Genomic DNA, 24,506 nt, shown 5'->3' on the forward strand with positions numbered 1-24,506 from the left:
GTGTGTTGCCCCTGCCCCCCTTTCCACTGCCCTCCATAGTCTGTTGTGCTGCCACAGTCCTTCCTGCCTGCCCAGTGTGGTCAAATTGTTGCCTCTGCACCCTCCTACCTGCCTTCAATTTTCAGAGTCCGTGCCCCTGGCCTCTGCCTTTCATCAGTATCGTAATGAACAACTAGATTTCTAACATTCTATATTTATTACAAAAGTGTGGAACGCCGGACGTCTTCTTGATGTAATCAAAACTGTAATACCTAGAGCATTTCCTTTAGAAATTACATATATGAGAGGGTCTTATTTGCATCAAAATTATGGTTAGAGTTCTAAAAAACTAAAATGAGTACATATTTTCTGAGTTTCCAAATAGCGACAAAGCACTTTTAAATTATTTGTTATCTTTAGGTTTTTTTATCCAGTTGACCACTTGGTTAAATGTTGCACTTAGGGGAGAGGATGTGGTGTTACTTCCAGAGCTGCAGACTTTGCAACTGGGAAACCAGGTTGGAGTTTCTGCTTCAGCTCGACATTCTGTGATTCGGGTCAAATCACTTAATCTCCCCATGTCTACAACCAAAATGAATTTGTTCTTGTGCGATGGAACCAATGCTCATGTAAAGCACTCCAATACCTGACAAGTCTGTACTACATAAAACTGCAAAAACACAAAAAATAAAAAGTGTTTTGCACACTTCTGTCTTTGGGCTACATGTGGACTACAGCTGGGTGATATTTGTGCTGCATTTGGGCTTTTTTGTCTCTGTTGGCCATCTTGGGAGACTTATTTGTTATGAAGTTTCCTAATTACCTCATTTACTACAGTCTCCTCAGTAGGAAATACTTTCAGTTGTTTACTTTGATTCCATCAAGAAGGCATTCAGTTGTGTCACACATTTGCCATCAATTCAGAATGTTAGCACTCTAGTTGCTCATTAGATCACTGTAGTAAAGCTACTGCTCACCAGGGAAGTCTGCTGCTGATATTGAAAGTGCATGTTTCAGTCTGCATGTCAGAATTATTTAATGAAATAGAAGATTTGAGAAGTCACTCAAAATGTGCCCTAATTTGTCTTTCTGCAGCACTAATCATACTTTCTGTGGCAAAATGAACCCCCTCATTGTGTTTCTTTTTAAATTAAATGTTTTAAGAGTTGCCACTTTATTCCAATCAAGATGGCTTCAGGTGTGCCATACGTTTGTCATAAGTAGGACTGTTAGCGCTCTAGTTGTTCTTTAGAACACTCTGGGAAGCTGCAGAATAACACAAAGGACTCAACTGAGTCTCTGCACTTGTTGGATGTACATGTTATACTGAGAATGTCAGACTTCATTCTCACATGACTGAGAAATATAATGTGAATTTACAGAAAATATGCTCTCAGTTTAGCTTATAGATAACCTTCCAAACCTCTGTGGGAAAAGCATGAGAAAATAGTTCTCTAAAACATGATTCATGATATCCCAGCAGAAGGCTTTTTCACATTGTACAATTACCTTAGAACACACCACAATTCCTAAAATGAGTATAGTACCATCAACAAATGATTTATAATGTAACTAAAGTCTTAAAACCTTCTATTAACTGCAATGCTTTTTAATGCGGTGCTATCATGTATATTGGTCCCAAGATGGCTGCCAACACTTCTTGGATAAAGTGCTGACAGCCAATCAGATCTCACGATGAGATGTGTGGCTAGGCTCCGCCCAGATATACATTTGATTTTCTCAGGAACTACTGAACGGATTTACACCATTTAACCAAAAGGCACGATTCTGAACCAAGGGCTACCTTTTTTGCCAAATTTGGTGTAATTCAGTTCAGCAGGTCGGGCTGTAGCTGCGACTAAAGGTTCCTATGGAAAATTGCATGGGGAAAACATGTTTTGGGACCCCCCTTTTTTCTCGGCCCCTGCTTGATGAAACGCGCCGAGACTTTCAGGATACGAGCAGACCAGAGCTGGCCAAAAGTTTTGAAAATTTCGCAATGATTCGTCAACCGGCACCAAAGTTATTGGGAATAGAATGTTACGGATTGCCTATGGAAAATAGGTCCTAACTATAACTACCTACTGGCGACCGCCAGTAGGTAATATATCTATTTCTATATCTATCTATAGATCTCTATATATTTCTATATCTATAAATCTCTATCTCTATATATCTCTAGACTCTGAGAACAATGACAGTAAGGAAACACAATGTGCGCAACTAACACATACAGTACCACCCAATTGAAAAATGTTAGATGCTCAACTTCCTGTGGTTCACGGTCATCAAAACCACAATCAATAAAAGAGTACAGTTAGGAAGGAACATCAAAAAATAGAGTCCATGAAATCTTTCCTTCAGGTTTCAGAAACCTTTTATTTTTTCAAATTTGCTGATTCTTCAACGAGTTGCTTCAATCGACAATACAAAATCGATTTGTAGATCACAGCTGCATTTTCTATAGGTAAACAGCCTATCTGCCTAAATCAGTAATATTACATGAATTATCAGGGCAAAACGTCAATCCTTTTTGCAAAACCGCCAATTCAGAACAAGTTAATACTCTATCAGAAAGATTAATCACTTTAAGGTCATCTCGCACATTAGTTTCCCCAACTACTTCTTCTGGGTTGTGTCCTGACTCCTCGTGCCTATTCTTGCCACCCCTACATTTGCGCCTGCTACGCCTAGATCTGGCATGGCCTTTCTTCTTCCTCTCTTCATTTTCTGAAGCTCCTCGGAAAAAGAGGAGCATATATTAGTATGAACTACAACAGGGTTAGCTACCCTTAAATCCTCTCTAGATGATAAATCTGAGCTTGTATAATTCACTGAGTTTAATTCCTCTTGGATACTTCCTGTCTTTAATACTCCTTTCGGTGCCTCATCAAAGGCTTTTCCGAAAGTAAACACCCTGCCTTGACTGTAGTCCCTTTCATCTCTCTTGATTTTACTAAGTTTTTTATCTTTAATTTGTAATTGATGTCTGTTAATTACATCTTTTAATATAGCATAGTTCTTATCAGCCAATTCAGGTACATTTAAATCCTTAATCTCTTTCTCCAATTCTATAATCTGCCCCTTTAAGTTTTCCACCTTTCTTTCTGCATTTCTGATTAAAATATTTATCCTACAGAAATTATGCTTCTCTTTTTCCGAGGAGCTGCAGAAAATGAAGAGAGGAAGAAAGGCCGTGCCAGAACTAGGCGTAGCAGGCGCAAATGTAGGGGTGGCAAGAATAGGCACGAGGAGTCAGGACAAAACCCAGAAGAAGTAGTTGGGGAAACTAATGTGCGAGATTAATTCATGTAATATTTCTGATTTAGGCAGATAGGCTGTTGATCTATAGAAAATGCAACTGTGATCTACAAATCGATTTTGTATTGTCGCTTGAAGCAACTCGTTGAAGAATCAGCAAATTTGAAAAAATAAAAAAATAAAAGGTTACTGAAACCTGAAGGAAAGATTTCATGGACTCTATTTTTTGATGTTCCTTCCTAACTGTACTCATCTCCATATCTCGCTCCATATCTCGCTCCATATCTCGCTCCATATCTCGCTCCATATCTCGCTCCATATCTCGCTCCATATCTCGCTCCATATCTCGCTCCATATCTCGCTCCATATCTCGCTCCATATCTCGCTCCATATCTCCCTCTCTCTCTCTCGCTCTCTCTCTATCTCTCTCTCTCTCTCTCTCTCTCTATCTCTCTCTCTCTATCTCTCTATCTCTCTCTCTCTATCTCTCTATCTCTCTCTCTCTATCTCTCTCTCTCTCGCTCGCTCTCTCTCTCTCGCTCTCTCTCTATCTCTCTCGCTCTCTCTCTATCTCTCTCGCTCTCTCTCTATCTCTCGCTCTCTCTCTATCTCGCTCTCTCTCTATCTCGCTCTCTCTCTATCTCGCTCTCTCTCTATCTCGCTCTCTCTCTATCTCGCTCTCTCTCTATCTCGCTCTCTCTCTATCTCGCTCTCTCTCTATCTCGCTCTCTCTCTATCTCGCTCTCTCTCTATCTCGCTCTCTCTCTATCTCGCTCTCGCTCTCTCTCTATCTCGCTCTCGCTCTCTCTCTATCTCGCTCTCGCTCTCTCTCTATCTCGCTCTCGCTCTATCTCGCTCTCGCTCTCTCTCTATCTCGCTCTCGCTCTCTCTCTATCTCGCTCTCTCTCTATCTCGCTCTCGCTCTCTCTCTATCTCGCTCTCGCTCTCTCTCTATCTCGCTCTCGCTCTCTCTCTATCTCGCTCTCGCTCTCTCTCTATCTCGCTCTCGCTCTCTCTCTATCTCGCTCTCGCTCTCTCTCTATCTCGCTCTCTCTCTATCTCGCTCTCTCTCTATCTCGCTCTCTCTCTATCTCGCTCTCTCTCTATCTCGCTCTCTCTCTATCTCGCTCTCTCTCTATCTCGCTCTCTCTCTATCTCGCTCTCTCTCTATCTCGCTCTCTCTCTATCTCGCTCTCTCTCTATCTCGCTCTCTCTCTATCTCGCTCTCTCTCTATCTCGCTCTCTCTCTATCTCGCTCTCTCTCTATCTCGCTCTCTCTCTATCTCGCTCTCTCTCTATCTCGCTCTCTCTCTATCTCGCTCTCTCTCTATCTCGCTCTCTCTCTATCTCGCTCTCTCTCTATCTCGCTCTCTCTCTATCTCGCTCTCTCTCTATCTCGCTCTCTCTCTCTCTCTATCTCTCTATATATTCACTGAAAAAACCATAGGTTTCACACATGTTATAGTTAGCTGGACATTTCACTCGTAAAAAAACATTGAAATTCCCCCGTTATAGTTAGTTCAGGTAACTATAACTCGCACGACCGCAATCCACTGCTGATGACGTCACATATTACATCACTGTATTCACTAAGATACTGTTAATAAGTCAGCTATACAATTACTTTTACAAAAAAAACATCCATTTAGACACTTATTTACCCGTTTATTCTTCCATTAACCTTTAGATATACATATATAAAAAATATTTATTTTACAGAAAGACACATTCACTGGATGATGTCATCAGTGATGTAATATGGGACGTCATCAGCAGTAGATTGCGGTCGCGCGAGTTATAGTTACCTGAACTAACTATAACGGGGGAAATTCAATGGTTTTTTACGAGTGAAATGTCCAGCTAACTATAACATGCGTGAAACCTATGGTTTTTTCAGTGAATTTGCAAGGTTTTTTAAATGCTAATTCCTAACTATAACGTGTGTGAAACCTATGGTTTTTTAAGTGAATTTGCAAGGTTTTTTAAAAGCTAATTTATGTATGTATTATTATATTTTTTATATATTTATTTTACAATAAACTACCTATGTATATAGTTATAGGTTGACTGTATCCTGTAATATGGAATGGCTCAGCTTTTTCTTTTTTATTTGGATAAAGTTGAACAGCATAGTTAATATCTTCTATAAACTTATAAAGTTTAAAAAAAATTTTTTTTAAGGGTTTTTCACCGTGCGCGCACCGTGCGCGCACCCCGCGATTTTTTGAAAAAAAATAATGTTTTTTTCACCCTTCGGGGTCCTTCAGGGACCCCCTGACAAAGGCTAGGGGGCAGGAACTCTCTACCCTGCCCCCTTTTCACGTTCTCCACCTTTCTTTTTCACTGCTGCACACAAAATGGCGTCCGACACTTCCTGATTTCGACCGATTCGAATGTTGACTGACATCTAACCACCAATCAGAATTACGCTCGCGCACGGCACGGTGCGCGCATATAGATATTTATGTACTTTTAACTGCAATTTTCTCAGGAACTACTGAACAGATTGACACCATATATACAAAAGGCAAATGCCTAACCTGAGGACTACCTCTTTGCCAAATTTCAAGTAATTCTGTTCAGCCGTTCGGGCTGTACCTTCGACTTAAGGTCCTATGGGAAAATGCATGGGGAAAACGTGTTTTGGGACCCCCCTTTTTTCTCAGCCCCCGCTTGACAAATCACCCCGAGACTTTCAGGGTAGGAGCTGAGCGGAGCGCCCCATTAGTTTTGAAAATTTCGCAAGGATTCGTCAACCGGCGCCAAAGTTATTCAAAATAGAATTTTCAGATTTCCTATGGGAACTCGGTCCTAACTATAACTATCTACTGGCGACCGCCAGTAGATAATATATATAGCATTAATGTTTTGAACTTTGCAATAGACACCTATAGATATAGTTACCTCGATGGACAAGAGAGGCGAGGAGATTGAGAAAGAAAGAAAGAAAGAAAGAAGAAACTAGAGAGTAACATTTGGACAATCATTAATACAATAAGAGTAGCGTAGGCTATAGCTTATACATCTGGGGTTGTTCTGGGTATTCTCAGTGTGACAGTAGGGGAAGCAGTCCTACGATTGGGATAACACTGTACACTCCATGCTCTCAGAGAGGGAATAAACTATACTGTTTTTGAAAGTGAAGACCTGTATCTAAATTCTGTTGATTATGGGGAAATGTTCCATTATTACAAACATTATTTACATTGAGCTTGTGTTCAATGCACACTTTTTAATTACACACAATGAAAACAATGACCAACTTCTTCACAAGGGAGCTCAAAAACATATAGGGATAAATTCACATTTTTCTCCCCTTGATTCTTCAGATCCAAAATATTTTCTATTTCAAACTTGCCCCCACACCAGTGAAGAAATATATGCAGACACAAACCAAGCTAATTTGTTTGTCAAAATATTAGCATTAAAAGGCTACGAGTATTGGAAAGATACAATTGAAATGAAATACATTTGAGGACCCAAACTTTGGCAGGTTCAGAGAGCAGACAACTTATTTAGACCCTGCTCAATTCCAACACAACTGATTTTTCTGAATGCACAGTTCAACAGACTACTAACCTAGGATTTGCTAAAATTAAAGACATTAATTCACCCAATAGTCCTATCTCGTGATTTGACAATTGGAGACATTTAAAAGAACAGCTCAATAGTACGGTGCAGAATGGTACATTTAACTCAAACTTTCAGGTCCAAATGGATGCTATTGTGGCCAGTGGACACAAATGGTGTGATGGAGCGGGTCGTACAAAATTTTATATACCTCCCCCATTCTGCATGAAAATACTAATTAAATAATCTATTAACTATAATATTATTAAATGAGTTTCCATGTTTATTAATCAACATTAATATTCGCATTACACGTGGAATTTGCATTTTGTATGGCTAAATAACCTTTATGACTAAAATCCGTACACATACTAACAGTAGTGTATGTAGTAAATAGAATACTGCATGATCTATGTTGCTTTTGTAATGTTGCCCAGGAAGAGGACCAAAAGGGTGAATATAATTGCTTTAAATGTTGCTATAAGCTAGACAAATACAAGCACATAGAGGGATTAGTAAAGGGTTAACATTAGATTTATTATTTCTATGTATTAATTACTCTTTTGTGTTCGTTTCGCTTAAGTTGGCGTTTGGGCCTAAATCAAAGATGGCCGCTGACGCTACACGACGAAGTGGCCACTGTCCCACGAGGCGCGGAGTGAGCTGCGCCTGTGCAAGAAATCTCCTAAACCTCGTCATGACCTATGTTCACCATGTACCCGAACAGGGACACAGTGGGAAATCAGCCAAGACCGAGAACAATCGACCTCACAATAAACCGGAACGAGCTGACTTTTAAACAAACTTGTGACCTCACCCCTCGAACTGAACTGAGAACCTAAAAATCTGACATCGGACGATCTCAACCAGCCAATCACGACTGTCCTAAATTTTGTAATTTGTATCATCTTTGCTTCATTTTATTATAAAAATGCGTAGTAGAATAGAGGGGGAGCGCTACGTTTTCCTGAAACTTAGAGGGTGCGGATGCTGCTCGTTCATCTGATAACTGCAAACCTTTCTTAAGTCTATGGACAATGATAGATGCTTGCATGTCTTTGGTCCTTTGCCGATCTTTGGGACTATAGTGTGCTGAGCAGAGAACTTTGAGATTTGGCATGCTTTTGGATGATTGACTGCAAATTTGATTATGCAGAGCCAATGTATTAGAGGACTCCAAATAGCCAGATTAGGTAAATATGACGTTCTGCGTCTTACTAAAAATTCGATAAACTTTCCAATACTTTGATGAGACAAATGCGAATTCAATCATTATGAAATTTAGATAAACAATTATTGATTAACAAGAATTCAGGAGTTGTGAGTTTCATGTAAGGGGCAGATTCTGGAGTCTTAAATGTGTTTTAGCTGGTTCTAAATCACCATCAACCAATCCAACTAATTTGGTCCATTGACCGAAGTGGGAGGAGTACCTTGATGTTTAGGATTAGGGATCTGTAGGCAAAAGGGCGTTAATGTATAATTTGTAAATGACTTTTCCTTCCCTATAGGTTATAAGGTGTTCCCCTCACATGTCCGGCACTAGAATCACTCATCCCTCCTGTGTGTGCAGACCGGTGTGGAAGTAACGTGTGAGTGTTGGTGTTATGGGCCCCACCAATGACTGCATGTGTGAATGAGTTAGTGTGACGCCGGATCTGTGACGCAGGGATGATACCGGTAGGGGTTGTTTCCCCGTTGCCTGGGTTTTAGCGCTGCAACAGTGGTTATGTTTGTTTTTTTAATTTTACATTGAGTTTTGAGGCAACAAACAGAAAACATTGCTTTTACCTCTTCTGCTCTATTTTTTAGCTTACAATGAGAAGCAGAGACAATGATTATGTTTTGCACTACTTAGCTTGAGAAAAGCTGGAATCTTTTTGAATGTTTCTACACATTCCAAACTACTGCAGCTTTTTTCCATTTAAAAATAGATAATGACTTCTGTCTGCAACAAATATTTAACAGGTTTTGGTATGTTTACATTTGCAATAATTTGTTTTTTTTATTCTTCATGTTTGCAAATATGCTCGGTCTTTCATAGGAAAGACCTATTCACCAATGTTTTAAGTGGTTTGTGGGAAAGGTGAGGGTGTGACCAACAAAAATCAAATACTAAAAGAGAAAGCCACCTTCTTCTGCAGTATGCTAGATAAAGCACACAAACACCCCACAGAGCTTTTCAACATCAAACAACAAACCCCCAATCATACCAAAAAAGCCCATCTTGTCTCTAAAGAGAGATGCAACAACTTTGCCAAATTCAATGATACAATCATGAAGAATGAACTCTCCCTAGGCTGCCACAAAGATGTCCACTGGCAAACCCCTGGCACAGAGGTTAGAAATGCTTCTACCTACCCATTGATTCCGCCCATGGTGGCTTCTATACCTTTGACCACTGCACTTAACCAGAGCATAAGGTCCTACACAGCACCTATTAGTTGGAAGGCTTTTCACCCACTCATAGGAGAAGACATCTAAACTGTGATTGCAAAATCCAAACCTCCTCACACTAAGCATACCCTCTTCCAGCCTCCATGGCTAAAAGTCTCAACTATGCCATAGACCCTCTTTGGTGCAAGCTAATAACAGCTCTCTCATCAACAGGACTATGCCTGGCTGCCACACAAGGCCAAGTCATCCCACCTGCTAAAAAAAAAAACAGAGGCAGACCCAGGTGACTTCAACAGTTTTAGGCCCGCTTTAAACCTCCCGTTCCCAGCAAACACATTGACATCAACAATCTACTCTTTTCCCACCAATCTGGTTTCAGAAAGGGATGCAGCATGAAAAAGCTAAGCTGAATAGAACAGATATACATAATTCTCTGGATGCAGTAAGATGTTGCCTGCTCATGCTCCTTAAATCAGTGGCTTTAAACACAGTTGACCACAAATGACTTTTGAACTCCCTACATTTACATATCTGAGCAGATGGCATGGTCCTGCAGTGTTTCTCGTCATTTCTACATAACCATCCCAAATAATTAAAAATAAACATCTCAACTTATGCTACTTATGCCATCACACAAGGCATCCCACAAGGCTTAGTACACTCACCGACCGTTCTCAATATCTATATGGAACCACACAACTTAATACTTCAACACTGCATAACACCTATATGAGGACAGCACCCAACTATACATGGAAATATCCTCTTTGGATGATATACACCGGCTGAAGGCAACTCTCACACAAATCTAAAACTGGCTGACACACAACCACATTAAACTTAACCAAGAAAAGACAGAAATCCTCATTCGGTCAAATCACAGCCAGTCCACAGAGATACAAGAATGGCTAAATAACGTAGATGGCTTGAAATGCAAACTGACTCTGGTGGACTCCGCTAAATCTTGGGGGATCACCCTGTACTCAAATCTGAACATGAGCACTCACAAAGACCACAGCGAAGGTTACCTTCTACAACCTTAAACTCTTTACCAACATTAAGCCCTTCCTCCCACTAAATGTCTTGAAAACTGCCATGCAAGCTCTGGTACTATCCAGACTAGACAAAAGAAACACCACCTTCAGAGGCATTCCAAAATCTCACTTAACCCCTCTGAGAGCCACTGTTAATGCATAGGCAAGGCTGGTCACAGGAGCAAAAAGATTCGACCACATCTCCCTTGCAATGAACAGTCTAAACTGGCTACCTATCAAAGCACGCTGTTGCTTCAAGACTACCTGACTCACACACAAAGTTCTACACTATTAAACCAGCATACCATGCATCCAAACATTGGAAAGGCAGGCCAAACTAGAAATCTAAGAAGCTCCAGCACACTTCTAATCCCCCAAAAAACAAGCAAAAATCCCTCTCCCGCTCCTTCTCAAGCAATGCCCCTAAAATCTGGAACTCTTTCCCAGCACATATCAAGACTAACCCTTCCTCCATTAACTTCGAAAGTCAACAGACAGAATTCATGCTCATTCAACACCTCAACCATCCAGGAAATAACATCTAACCTACTCTGCAACAGCCACCTCAGTTTATCTTGTTTTCTCTCAAGGTCTTTACATGGACTCGACACTCCTAACTTTATGTATATTGTATTTTTACTGACTGATAATTGCCTCAACAATGTTGGAAAGTACGGTGATAACCTCTGGGCTAGCCAGTGCTATAGAAAACTTTTAAATAAATAAATGCATTAAATGGGATAAAGTACCCTGGGGTGTACATAAGAATATTGCAAGTCGCCTCAGAGTTTAAGCTTAAAGAGGAACTCATCATCGACTTGAAATATCCTCATAATTTATAAATATATATACACATACACAGAAACAACCAACAGGGTCGTCATCATAGGAGATAGGAAATAGGGAAAAAAAATCTTAGAAATTCACTCAAAATAAACAAAAGGTGACAAGGACATAGTTAGGCTCAGATTTCACGCATACAAAACCCCTGAAATTAATCAATTATTGCTAGCTGATATATATATCTATCTAACTTGCTACTCTGCAAAACACTGCTTATGACCTCACAAATTAAATCACTCATGAAATGGCCAAGTTATTGGCAAATGAAAAAACACTTGTCGGATGGACACTAAATCCTAACTATGACTACCTACTGGATATACACACATACATACACACACACACACACACACAAATACACAACCACATATATACACATACATATACATACATACACACACATACATACATACACATACACACACATTACCTACTGGCGGTCGCCAGTAGGTAGTTATAATTAGGACCAAGTTTCCATAGGAAGAGCATTTATTGTTTTGCTTATAACTTTGGCGTCATTGGATGAATCTTCATGAAATTTTCCAAATTAATTCTTTGTTCATGTCAGCTCCTATGTCGAACGTTTGGGGGTGATTCATCAAGGGGGGGCCCAAGAAAAAAGGGGGTCCCAAAACATGTTTTCTCCATGTTAATTTCTATAGGAAACTTTAGACAAGGTTACAGGTCGAACGGGTGAACGGAATTACCCCAAATTTGGCAAGGGTCTTGATCTAGAAAGCACGCTTTTGTTTATTTTGTATAAATCCGTTAAGTAGTTTTGGAGAGATATCGAAATTTGCAGATATCGATATTTGGGAATTCTGCCATCTGATTGGCAGAGGCGTTACGAGCACAAGCATGCTGCTTATTGGCTGCGAGCTGTTGCAACTAGGAAGTGTTGGCAGGCGTTTTGTGATTCCATTGAAATGAGTAAGGGGGAAAAAGGGCAAAAAGAGTAGGAAACAGGAGGATAGGAGCACTGTAACCTCTGTGGGGGAGTGTGAAGCGAAGTAGTCACTCCTACCAGTCTGAAAGTACGGTGTTGCTCAGAGTGACATCGTGCTGAGATGAGATGCTGCTACACTCTGGTATGAAACCGAGAGCCTAAACCATGAGTTCATTGCTGTAAAGTGATGTGCTCTGGTCTTTGTAGCATACCTGTGTAAGTAGTGTTAGTAGGCGTTTATACCATACAGGGAGTGGGACGCAAACTACTGACATCTACCATGCGTTTATACTATACCGGAAGTAATAAAAGTAACGTTAGACTGTAGGGCTGTCATGAGGGGAATCTTGGGGAGTTTGTACATGGTGCTGGAGAAGACGGTTGTCTTGCTGTCTGCTCCTGTTGGTGGCTGTTTAAGCTGTCTTCTTTTCCTGCAATAAATCTACTTATCAGATCCACTCCTGTCCGCCTCTTCACTACATACATTTAGCGATGAGTGGGAGAAGGTAAAAAGGCGGCAGCATTCACCAATATTTTGAGCTTCCTTGCGTTCTGCTGAAGACCCGTTTTCTTCGTGCAGCTGTTTCTACTCATCCCAGGGTCATCGGCTCATCAAACTCTGTCATCCGACCTCTAGTAGGATTTATATTTTTTGATTTTGGGCTTCCTGTGCCTCTTCAGTACACTCTGGTCGCTGTACTACACGTGTGCAAGTAGTGTAAGTATGCGTTTATACTAATTCTGTAGTTATGCAGTAACCAATGCATCATGGCCCTATGGAGCGCCAACTCCCAGGCGCAGCTGATACAACGTCCCGGGGTGTGCATCAAAGGGACATTTATGTTTACTATTACAGGGCGGGAGCATGGCTTCCACCCTGTGATAGCAAATCCTTGTTTGCCTTGTTGAAGCGAGGAGGAGGAAAACCTCTTATAGATTCAATAAAGCGGATCCGGATGGTAAAAATGGAAAGAAAAAAAACATGAAGCGGGGTCTTACCCGTTCATTTTAATGAGCCCCCTGGTGGGTAATGTTCCGGGGCCAATCCTATTATTAAATTGCGGGGTCTCTGCAGCATTGGGGACCTTAATCTCACATGTAAATTAGGCGCGGGAGGGCACAGAGAAGTTTTGCAGCCTAGGGGATCGCCACCTCCCTGGGTATTGTTTACTAATTGTTCGGGGGGCTTCGAGGCAAACTCAAGTCCGGGGATCGCCACCCTCCAGTCTTTTACTTAAATATGCAGGGTGGGCCTCGCAAGTCCCTGAAGCCTCGGTGGCCGTAGGCAGTGCCTTATTGGTTCTGTAATCACACTGGCAGTACTCATGGTGTTATAAAGTGACACACTCATAGAAGCCTTGCAGTTGTAGAATTACCCAGGCTTCATTTATGTAATAGTCTGTTGGTTTATATTTGGTAGGTGCACTGCAAAATGACAAATGTTTTCCCTCAAACTCCTATCAACCGCTGATTTTCACAATAAACTACAGACAAGTGATGTCAGTAAAGGACCCATACACTCACTTATTTGTTGGTAAAAAAAAGTAACTTTTATTAACACACAAAGAAATGGAAACACAACTTTATTCGAAGAAACAACAGTATAACATGAAATAAGTGGTTGGGACTCCTCCGGAAACAGTGTACAAAACCTGCAAGACAAAAAAGAAACATAAGTATGTGTGCCATGTCCAAGAGAAAAAGAAAGGTAGTCAGAATGAAAGGAAGAAAGTGAGAATGGGACAGAGAGCGAGTGGGTGGAAGGGAGACGGGGAGGGAGAGTCAAAAGAACAGAGGGAGGAGACAGAGCGTCGGTCTACTGCACCCAACCCTTACTGTTCTCGTGTCACCACTGTGTGTGGGACGCTGGGGTCCACGAGAGAGAGTGCGGTCCAGCAAGTCCTTAAAATGAAACAGAGCTATGAATGAGGCCAGAGATTACATCATCATCTACGGCAACATCGCTTGCCTGCACCTGTGCACCCAGGCTGCTGCACCCCAGCCCCTTCCCCCGCACTGTGCTCAAACGCAGCTAGGCTTCACTGCTCACCTGCCACCACCGGTGTGTCCAACGATGTGCCGGTGCGAGCTCCGACTCTGGGGTGCCTCTCTCAGGCTGGGACACCAGGTCTCCGGTCTGGGACGGTGTCTTGATACCACAATGGAAGGTGGTAGAATGCACAGGGCATCATCATGGGCTCAGCACCCGCTCCACCCATTTTGGCACAACCAACTCAGTGTCTGAAAAGGGAGAAATATTAGAATGCTGGAAACGTCTTGAGGTAAATGAAGGTTTATTTCAAGCATAATAGAGAACACCAGTTGAGTGCATCCTTCCTTCTTAAAGTAAGGATCTACCAACTGTTAGTGGTAATCGTGGTTCAAAGAGGAGTTGGAGTGCATGAGAATACACAAGGTTAAATAATGATATGTTATGCCAACGTTCACATACAAAGGAACCGAGCGCATGCTAGAATCATAATGTGCGCGTGTAATGCAGTGGTGCACGCTTGTGTGCATGTACACTTAGTAATCAGCTCACTACAGTGCCCCAAAAGCAAACGCCATGTGTCTGTAGGGCAGCACTGCCCGCTGGCTCAGGCCTACAGTACAGTCCAGCAGGTCCTTAAAATGAGAGAGATGTGACTGAATGAGGTCAGAGATCACATCATTACGCACGGCAACCTCGCTTGCTCGCACATGTGCCCCCAGGCTGATGTACCCCACCCCTCCTACCGTACCACGCTCAATTGCAGCCCCTGTGCACCCAGGCCCCACTGCTCACCTGCTGTCATTGTTGTGTGTCCAAAGACGATGGCCAGCAGGGTTCACAATTCAAATGGAGTTTTGATTGCCAGGATGGTGTACACCTCATGGATCCCTTTTTTTATTGCACATTGTGATATGCGAGGTGGATGCGGCTACATCACCTGAGGCAGTGTGGAAGAACTGGGACATGTGGCATAGTCCCTATCCTATTTATACGTATGAAAAGTGGGCTGGGCTTGCGTACGCCAGGCCAGCGTAGGGGTGTGAATAATTATTCCAGGGACATGGACGTTGTTCAGTTCCTGCCTGGCCAGGAAGTGTACTTATGTGTGTGGCCCTGTTGCAGTTTTGACGTCGCACAATCCGCAATTTACATTAATGTAGCATGTACCGGGAGGGCGTCAACTATCGCTAATGAGATGCTGTCCGAAAACATTGAATGGCCAAAATCACATGTCGTTGTCAAGCTTGTGGATATTGTCAGACTGCAGGTCAATGGTGTGCGGTATTATTGAAAGAGTGGATATCGCGAAGCGCACACATGTGAATGTACTCGGATGGAGAGAGGATCAGCAGTGAGGCTACGTCAGTGATAATGCTCATTACAGTCAAGCAATGCATGTCAAACGTGAATCTGAAAGTTTCACATATGACACACTAAGCCTGACAACAGAGCATACTGCAACACAAATCTACACATTACTCTTTACTGTTTGTCACATGTGATCTAGGATGTGCACTCTGCCCGTGGCTGATGATACCCCTTCAAGCCACCAATACCCAGGCCGAAAGGCAGCACAATAATGCACGCACACACACACACACACACACACACACACACACACACACACACACACACACACGGGGCATCGTGTAACACGTGTTTTTTGATGTAACATTTCAGATGCATGGCCATCACACGTGGAAGGCTACTGTACAGACCATGAATATTGATCAAGATGATCGTTGCATGTTGTGTGTAGTACAAGATGTGTACACAGCAAAAAACTTTTCAAAAAAGCTCTCTAAGCAGAAGAGGTTTCTCTCAAACGCTGTAGAGAGAATTACTAAAATGGGTGTGGTCCTCCAACTGTTACAATGGGAAATCTTCTGACCTAATCAAATGCTTTTTTTTTTAAGGTCACGTGGCAATCGCGCACTGAGCAAATCTCCGCGAAACGGTAAAAAATCTCCGCGAACACGCAGAAATTCCGCGAACACGCGGAATTGCTTGTTCGCGATGCTTTTTTCCTGTTCGCAATTGCTGTTTGCGTGCTCGAAGAGAATTATCTCGCGAACATGCAATTTGAGAACGCGAACAAGCAAAAATTTCGCGAAATCGCGGAAAGCAGACTTTTGAGCAATTTCGCATTCTCCGCGGAACGCGAAATTACGCAAATTCCGCGAGCGGAACGGAATTTGCCGCCCAGGCCTATCTCAAACCTATTTTTATATATTGTTTTGAGATATAAAAAAATGAGGGAACGGCGTACTCGGCGCAACACCATATGTCTATGACGTAACACAGGGCCTGGCAGCATGCACACATTGCATACGCAACGCACAGCAAGCGCGACCCCATACATACATACATGATGTAAAGCGCGGCTTGGTACTGCATACCCTTCGCATACCAAGGTAGCAGGTGGCGCGACCTCATACGTATATGATGTTACGCAGGACGCGGTGCCACGAACCCTTCAGATACGAAATGCGCATCATTCACGAGTTTAGCAATATGGCGGATAGGATTTGCGTGCTGATGGAGCTTGGCACACTACTGGTACGGGACTCCAGTTATCTCAACAAAAAAAAAAGAATCATTTTTTTGGGAAGATCTAAAACATTGCATGATTTTTAAAGTTACAAAAAAAGGTTAACAGAGTTCCAAAATATTACAGAAAATATATAGGTTTTATAAATCTTAAAATATGACATTAACATTTAAAAAACTTTCGAACTTCACTGAAAAAACCATAGGTTTAAACAGACGTTATAGTTAGGAATTAGCATTTAAGAAACCTTTGAAATTCACTAAAAAACCATAGGTTTCAGGGATGTTATAGTTAGTTGGACATTTAAACCAGAGAAATTCGCCCGTTATAGTTATTTGAGCTAACTATAACTCGCGTGCCCGCAATGCACTGGTGATGACATCACATATTACATCACTCATGACATGGTCAGTGACATCACTGATAACATCATCCAGTGAATGTGTTTTTCTGAAAATTAAATATGTTTTATATATGTATATGTCAAGGTTGATGGCAAATTAAATGGTTAAGTGTCTAAATGGATTTTTTTTGTTGTAAAATTGATTGTATAACTGACCGATTAACTGTATGTTAATGAATACATGGGTTAGTAAGTAATATGTACATATCTGTATCAGTCTCTCACTTTGTGTATAAGTGGCTGCATGGATTGGTGAGTAGGTACATGAGTGTCTATATGGGTTATTAGATGTTTTTTCTGAGTATCAGTATGAGTGTTTGAGTGTCTGCATGGTTCGGGGGGGATTTTACTTTGCACATAGATGTATGAATGAGTTACTCAATGTTTGTATGTTTAGAAAACAGCATGTGTGCAGGGCTGTAGGAGTGGTTGTATGTGTAGGAGTGTGTTAGTGAGTGAATGACTGTCAATAGTGTGTTTATGAGTAACTACAGATGTTTTAAAATAGCCAATTAGATCTCTGCATGAGATCGGTTAGATTCGCTGAGGGTGCGCACCTCTAGATATACAAATTTTGTTTTTCTTTATTATCTCCAAAAATACTAAACCGATGTACAGCAAATCACAAAACGAGCTCTTTCTGGCCCAAGAGCTACATCTCTGCTAAATTTGGTGGGATTCTGGCCAGCCTTTCGGGCTGTAGTCATGTTCAAAACACCTATGGGAAATTGCAAAGTCAAAAAGAATTTTGGGACCCTCCATTTTTCTCAGCACCCGCTTGACTAACTACTCCAAAACATTCAAAACAGCAGCTGAACTGAGCATCGTTCTGTCAACTGTGAAGATTCATCAAACTGTATCAAAGTTATTGACAAAACAAAAAATGCTTTTCCCATGGAACCTAGGGACTAACTATATCTATAGGCGACCACCAGTTGGAGATATATATATTCTTTCCGGCCATATTGTAGGAAGGTGGGCTTGTCTTGGAAATGTGCGATGGCCAAAACCGCCACATCAAAGTCAAGTAAGCACATGTTCCGCCGATATGCATCAGTAGTTCTTAATCTGTAGAGTGCACAGCAAAATGATCGACTTCTACTGATGCATAGCTAAAAGAAATATTATTGTGGCTGTGGCAAGGAGAACAACGATCACATATAGATCCTCATGTGGACTTACTATGGCTTCTTATGAGGTTTAGAGGCAACCCAATGTGGTGACAACGGAGCAAAGACTGAGAAAATGTGACCATCAATGCGGGGATGTTGTAATTGTACCCAACTGTTCCTATGCCAAACTTTGAATTAATGAAAAAATAATGAATCGCAATTGATTAGAGAACAGTGATACAACTGATAGTAATCATGGACACTCACCTCTAAAAGATAGCTGCTGCAGGAATTGTATTTTAAACAAGTACAGAAAGAGTCCATGCCGAATTGCTGTTTTCTCTCCCAATAGAAGCGCATAATGTAGTGTAAAAGACACGATTCCTCCCACATGAATGTGTGAAAGCAAGTATTGAAAAAGGTGTAATCCGAAGCGCATTTACCTGCTCACAAAATGTATTTCAACCCTGGGAGTGCCCGGTAGAGTCCTTTGTTGAGTTTTGGTGCATATACATACATGCATACATGCATATACATACATGCATATATAACACACACACACACACACCTCCCAGACTCCTACTTCGTGTCAGTATGCTTACCACAGCAGGCTGCATTTACTACTGTCTTCATGTTTGCTGGAAGTCACTTTCAACCCTTGCTGCCAAAATGGCTACTAACTAAAACATGCATTTCACCAGACACTATCTGAACAAGTGCTTGAGATAGATGATTAGTGTCATAAAAATTTGTCAAACAACATGAGATAACTTGTGCATACATTATGAACTTGAACAATCAGGAGTCTCTGTTGATCCTAAAATGTACATTAGACATCCTGGGATTGAAGATAATGATCTTTATGGAAACCAGTCACAATCTTTGAGTAGGCATTATTCAACACTGATCAGCTACATATAATTAAAATGTCTGCTGTGCTCACCTCAATATTCTTGGGAAGAACTTGCCCTTCCTTGGTTTCAACAGACAACTCGCTTGGCTTTACAGATAACAAAGGAAGGTCCCTGCAATCAAGAGGAGACTATTAAAATCACAAAACCAAGATGTTTTTCTACTTTATTGTTGAAAATGTAAATGGTGTGTTAGGTATGTGTTTAATTCTGTTTGCTGGTGAGGGAATAATACCCGTTAAACCCTTGACAAAATATATTTAAATTAAAAATATATATATATATGACGTACATCACAACAATCAGTTTGATGTAAATTAAATTTTATGGTGGGAGTTTGCAACAAAACCCACCACGCACCAGGGCATTTATACTGTCCTCCTTACTTCCCAAAAACAGCTAATATTTGGCTTTGCAAAGTGCCTATGGACGACACAAGTTATACATTTGAAGAAGACAATTTAGACAACTGAAACATTTTAACTGCCATTAAAAATGTATTCCAATTTAAATTTCTGTTCTCGATTTGACAGTTCAACGGATATGTCATACATGCACCTAATAAGGCACAATATTTATGAGCTCCTTTGCTCCTTCATTTATTGGATTAATCTGTTTATTCCGATCCACCCCTGACAGGAAGACTGGTATTTGTGGATCATCTATCTTACTCATTTTAAGGCATTGTAATAAATATAAAAATACAAACTTGGCCCCATTGATAGCTTAATCTTCTTCTGCAACCAAGCAAATTATTTACACCAAAAGCCTGTAGTTCCTTCCTCTTTGTCCGAGGCGCCATATTCCATTTCTACATGGTGAGACTGGTTCCATTCTCCCATCACACATAGGGCCATGATCCTTAATTATTGCTTCGCCAGTATAGGCAACCGATTTGGTCAGTTGCATAACCAGTACGTGGAAAGTGAAATCAAATATTTTGCTTAGCAAACACATTCACACTGGAAAATTGGTAACATAGCCCTTATTAATTTAATTAATACACGTATACAAAAGATTCCTTAGGTCAACATATCCCAATCTACCATCCAAAAAATTATTGGAAAAACTATGACCGTGGAACATAACATATGCACAAACATATATAAAAAATACAATTTGAAATTATAACCTTAAAAAAGTATTTGTTTAAGCATATTAAAGAGTTCAGTGGGGTTTGAGTTTATCTGCTAGTAATATTTGACAACATAATTAAAGTAGTTTTGCTACAGTACTATTTAATTGTATTGTAACTTTTGTACCAAGCGGTAAATGCAAGATGGCCTCCATACATTGGAATGCTTTTCACGATTGGCATAGAGAAGGATGCTTTACACGTTAACACCAAAGGTTTTCCCTACATACTGTTTGATAGGGAGTTAAGTTCACAATCAGCGATTCAGCATGATTAAGAACAATCTTTATAATTTCTCAACATCTGTCGTGCTTTCTTCTTATCATTGTGGCCAACTAGAGTAACAGGATACCTTTTGGCCAGGTAGTAGGGAGGAGAAGAAGAAATGCATGCATCTCAACTCTTATTAGGGCAGTGTTTCATCTTTTATCACACATGTGCAACTAAAGACCGGCACGAACCATATACAAAAATAACTTCCTCACTCACAAAGACACAAACCCTCAGAATAGGAATACAAACAACCCAGACTTCTTCCTGCCTTGTTGTGCCTCATTGGCAGGGCACAACCACCCCAGTTCTTCTAGCAGTGTGCTTGAGTGTCAAATCTGTGCACACCAAAGGTACTTAAAAGGGGGTAGATTATATATATATATTGCAGTCAACAGACAAAAGAAAAAATATTCTAACGCCGAAAGAAAATATCAACAGCTGATGGAAAAGCTACAGAAAGGGGACTTGATAATAAGGAATTCAGATAAAGGCGGAAACGTTGTTCTCTGGCCAGTAACGAACTATTTAAAAGAAGCATATAGACAGTTAGATGACATCCAATGTTATAGGAAGAGTAATCTAGTGAAATTCAAAGCAATGCAAGACAAATTATTTCAGAGTCTTTTGGCTTGGAAGGGCTTAGGACTGCTAAGTTGGGATGAGTACAGGTTTATCAAAAAGGAACATCCACTTGTACCATACATTTACTTTATACCTAAAGTTCATAAAAGCCTGACAGCCCCTCCGGGGAGACCTATTATTTCAGCATGCAATGGACCCCTTGAAAATCTTTCACAATATATAGATTACTTTCTTCAGACCCACATGAAAAATCTAGATTCTTATGTACAAGACACCAGTGATTTTTTGAACAAAATTAAGGATCTAGTATGGAGTTCTGAATTATTGTTAGTGACATTGGATGTGACTTCCTTATATACATGCATTAAGCACATGGATGGCCTAAGAGCAGTGGAGTACTTTTTAAACAGAAGATCAATGGAACACACTGAACATACACAAATGTTACTTAGTATGTTATCTTTCTGTTTAGAAAACAATTATTTTTTGTTCAATGATCAATTCTATCAACAAGTACAAGGTGTGGCTATGGGGGCCAGCTTTTCCCCCAGCTACGCCTGTTTATTTATGGGCTGGTGGGAGGAGCTGGTCCTTCAGCGTGATCATGAGCAAGTCTGTAAAAACAATATAGTCTCCTGGTGGCGTTTTATTGATGATTTATTTATTGTCTGGCGAGGTTCTGAGGAGGGTGTTTTACATTTTGTAGAAAACATCAATCATAATGAATTTAACTTAAATTTTACGTCTAATATTAGTAAAAGCTCGGTGACATTTTTAGATGTTGAAATTTTAGTGTGTAATAATGTGTTAACAACTACCCTTTTTAGAAAACCCACCGCTGGAAATACACTGCTACATGCCACAAGCGCACACCCCAAACACCCCATGAGTGATGTCATTTGAGATGTCATCAGTGATGTCATCAGTGATGTCACTGACCATGTCATGAGTGATGTAATGTGTGACGTCATCAGCAGTGGATTGCGGGCGCGTGAGTTATAGTTAGCTGAACTAACTATAACGGGGGAATTTCATTGGTTTTGTACGAGTGAAATGTCCAGCTAACTATAACGTGTGTGAAACCTGTGTTTTTTTCAGTGAATTTACAAGGTTTTTTAAATGCTAAATCCTAACTATAACGTGTGTGAAACCTATGGTTTTTTTAGTGAATTTGCAAGGTTTTTTAAATGCTAATTCCTAACTATAACGTGTGTGAAACCTATGGTTTTTTCAGTGAATTTCAAAGGTTTTTTAAATGCTAATTTATGAATGTATTATTATATTTTTATTTTTTATTTTTTTTAATATGCTACCTATGTATATAATTATAGATTTACTGTATCCTGCAATATGGAATGGCTCACCTTTTTTTAATTTTTTTTAGATATAGTAGAACAGCATAGTTAATATCTTCTACAAACCTAAATATTTTTTTAGGGTTTTTGACCGTGCGCGCACCGTACGCTTACCGTGCACGTACTGTATGGTACGCGTATGGTGCACCCACGTGGCTTGCATGCGTACGTGCTCCGTGTGCGCATGCGTACGTGATTTACGTACGCATGCATACTTCGTGCGTGATACGTACGCGCGTGCTCCGTACGCGCACGTGCTCCTTACATGCAGGCTCGCGTGCTCCGTACACACATGCGCGCGTCTTACGTACGCGCATGCGTGCTTGTACCGTGCGTAAACCGTAAGCGCACCGTGCGTGCACGGTAAGTCATGGGATCAAGAAACAACACTTTATTGGTTTATATTAGTTTCAGTTCCAGAAACTTCCAACACCACACCCATTCCCCTCATTATTACTTCCGATTCCCTGGGAGAAGGAGCTGAGCAGCTTTTCTATTACTTCAGTACTTCAGAATGGCAGAGCAGCAGTCATCTTCTGGGAGTGAGCAGGAGAGCCTGGTCAGACAGAGAAAGAGGAAACAGAAAGATTCTTTTATCTGGCAATATTTTACATTTCCACAGGGGCAGAAGAAAGTGAATGCTCCCAAAGTCACCTGCACTCTTTGTAATCGTGTCTTATCTAGAGGAGATCCTAATAAGAAGTACTCTTTTAGTATCTTCACTATGATCAGGCACGTTAGATATGTACATCCTGTGGCTTATGCTCGAGCTGCTAGAGAAAACCCTCCAGCAGCTCGGCCGAGCACATCCGCAGCAGCTCAGCCAAGCACATCATCGGCAGCTCAGCAGAGCACTTCATCTGCGGCGGCAGCTTCACCTTCTTCAGTACCTCTGGATATACACCCTCTGTTTGAGATGGTGCATATGCGATGTAACTTGTGTCATGCTCTGATCTGTTATGCGGACACCAGCATTCCGCTAATAGAGAGGAAGATACAGCAACACACGTGTGACACCCTATAAATTTTGCCATGTCTTTTTTTTCCTCTGTCCCTCTATTAACACAACGGCTCTTTTTAGAGCCACCTAACCTCTAAAGATTTTTTTTTAATTTTTATTCTATTTTTATTGTTTTTTTCCTGCCGTGCGCGCACCTTAGGATTCACACGCATCTCCAGAGTTACGATTTCTCTTAAACCTGGAGATGTGTCTAGTTCTTTGAGTGTTGCGTGGGAACACCCACACCATCACCCATGGAATGCTCCTTCAACGCACAGTGCTGCATGTGAAGTGGCTGTATTTATGTGGAAAGGAAAAGTCACGCAGGGTAGCTTTTCCTCTCCTTGTAAATATGGAGGAGCCCCCTGCGCCACCAGTACGTCATGAAAAGTGACATAGTGGTGGCGCAGGGGCCTTGTTAATTTTCCCCAGAGATGTTAAGGAAATTAAGGGTAAGACAGACAAAGGGAGAGAGACAGAAACAGAGACAGAGCAAGGAACTGAGAAGGAGTAAGGCAGTTAGAATGACTGAGACACATGGAGACAGGGAGAGATACATGGTTGAAAAAGTAGTGATGGAGGCAGTAAACCTAGGGGAGTAGTATAGAAGGAGTGAGTGAGTTACAAAAGAGCAGTAAAGGAAGAAGAGAGAGAGAAGGGGAATGAGAAAAGCAGAGTGAGGAGAAGTGAAGAAAAGGGAGCATGAAAGTGAAGGGGTGAGAAATACAGATATTTCTAACTTACCTGACTAACAAAATAAATAAATTATAAATAATTTTTTTTTTAATTGCTATAAAAAAGAAATAAATTTCCCAAATTTTCTTTCTCGATCTGAAAAAAAAAAGAAAAAAAGTAGTAATATTTAACAATACATTTTAGAATACAGTACACATATTTTCATATTTAACAAAGTAATGTTTTGCCCTTTCTTTGCTGTTTTCAGAATACATTGAATTTCACAGCAAATTGTGAAATCAATTGCATTCATCACTTAACAGCGGGCAAAAAAATTAACAATCTGAAAGATTGTTTAAAAAAAGCCCTGAATCTATCCTCAGTAAAACATACCTTGATAGAAATGTAACATATATATTAAAAATATCATCTAAGAACAATAACTATTTGCAATAAATAACGTCTGTAAATTTGGTTGCTAAAGCT

The 24,506-nt window shown here is 40.8% G+C and overlaps 1 protein-coding gene across 6 annotated transcripts in view; it reads right to left on the reverse strand.

Annotated features, from left to right (window-relative positions):
* Nucleotides 1-24,506, reverse strand: part of LOC146785762 (G2/mitotic-specific cyclin-B3-like) — a 276,524-nt gene that overhangs the window by 152,454 nt on the left and 99,564 nt on the right. For all 6 annotated transcript variants that reach the window (XM_085635021.1, XM_085635024.1, XM_085635020.1 and 3 more), the window contains one exon: nucleotides 19,033-19,114. In XM_085635021.1, the coding sequence (XP_085491147.1) occupies nucleotides 19,033-19,114 (82 nt within the window). The remainder of the gene's footprint in view (nucleotides 1-19,032; nucleotides 19,115-24,506) is intronic.

Source organism: Triturus cristatus, chromosome 11 (genome assembly GCF_964204655.1).
Source record: "Triturus cristatus chromosome 11, aTriCri1.1, whole genome shotgun sequence".
In the NCBI taxonomy this organism is placed as follows: Eukaryota; Metazoa; Chordata; class Amphibia; order Caudata; family Salamandridae; genus Triturus; species Triturus cristatus.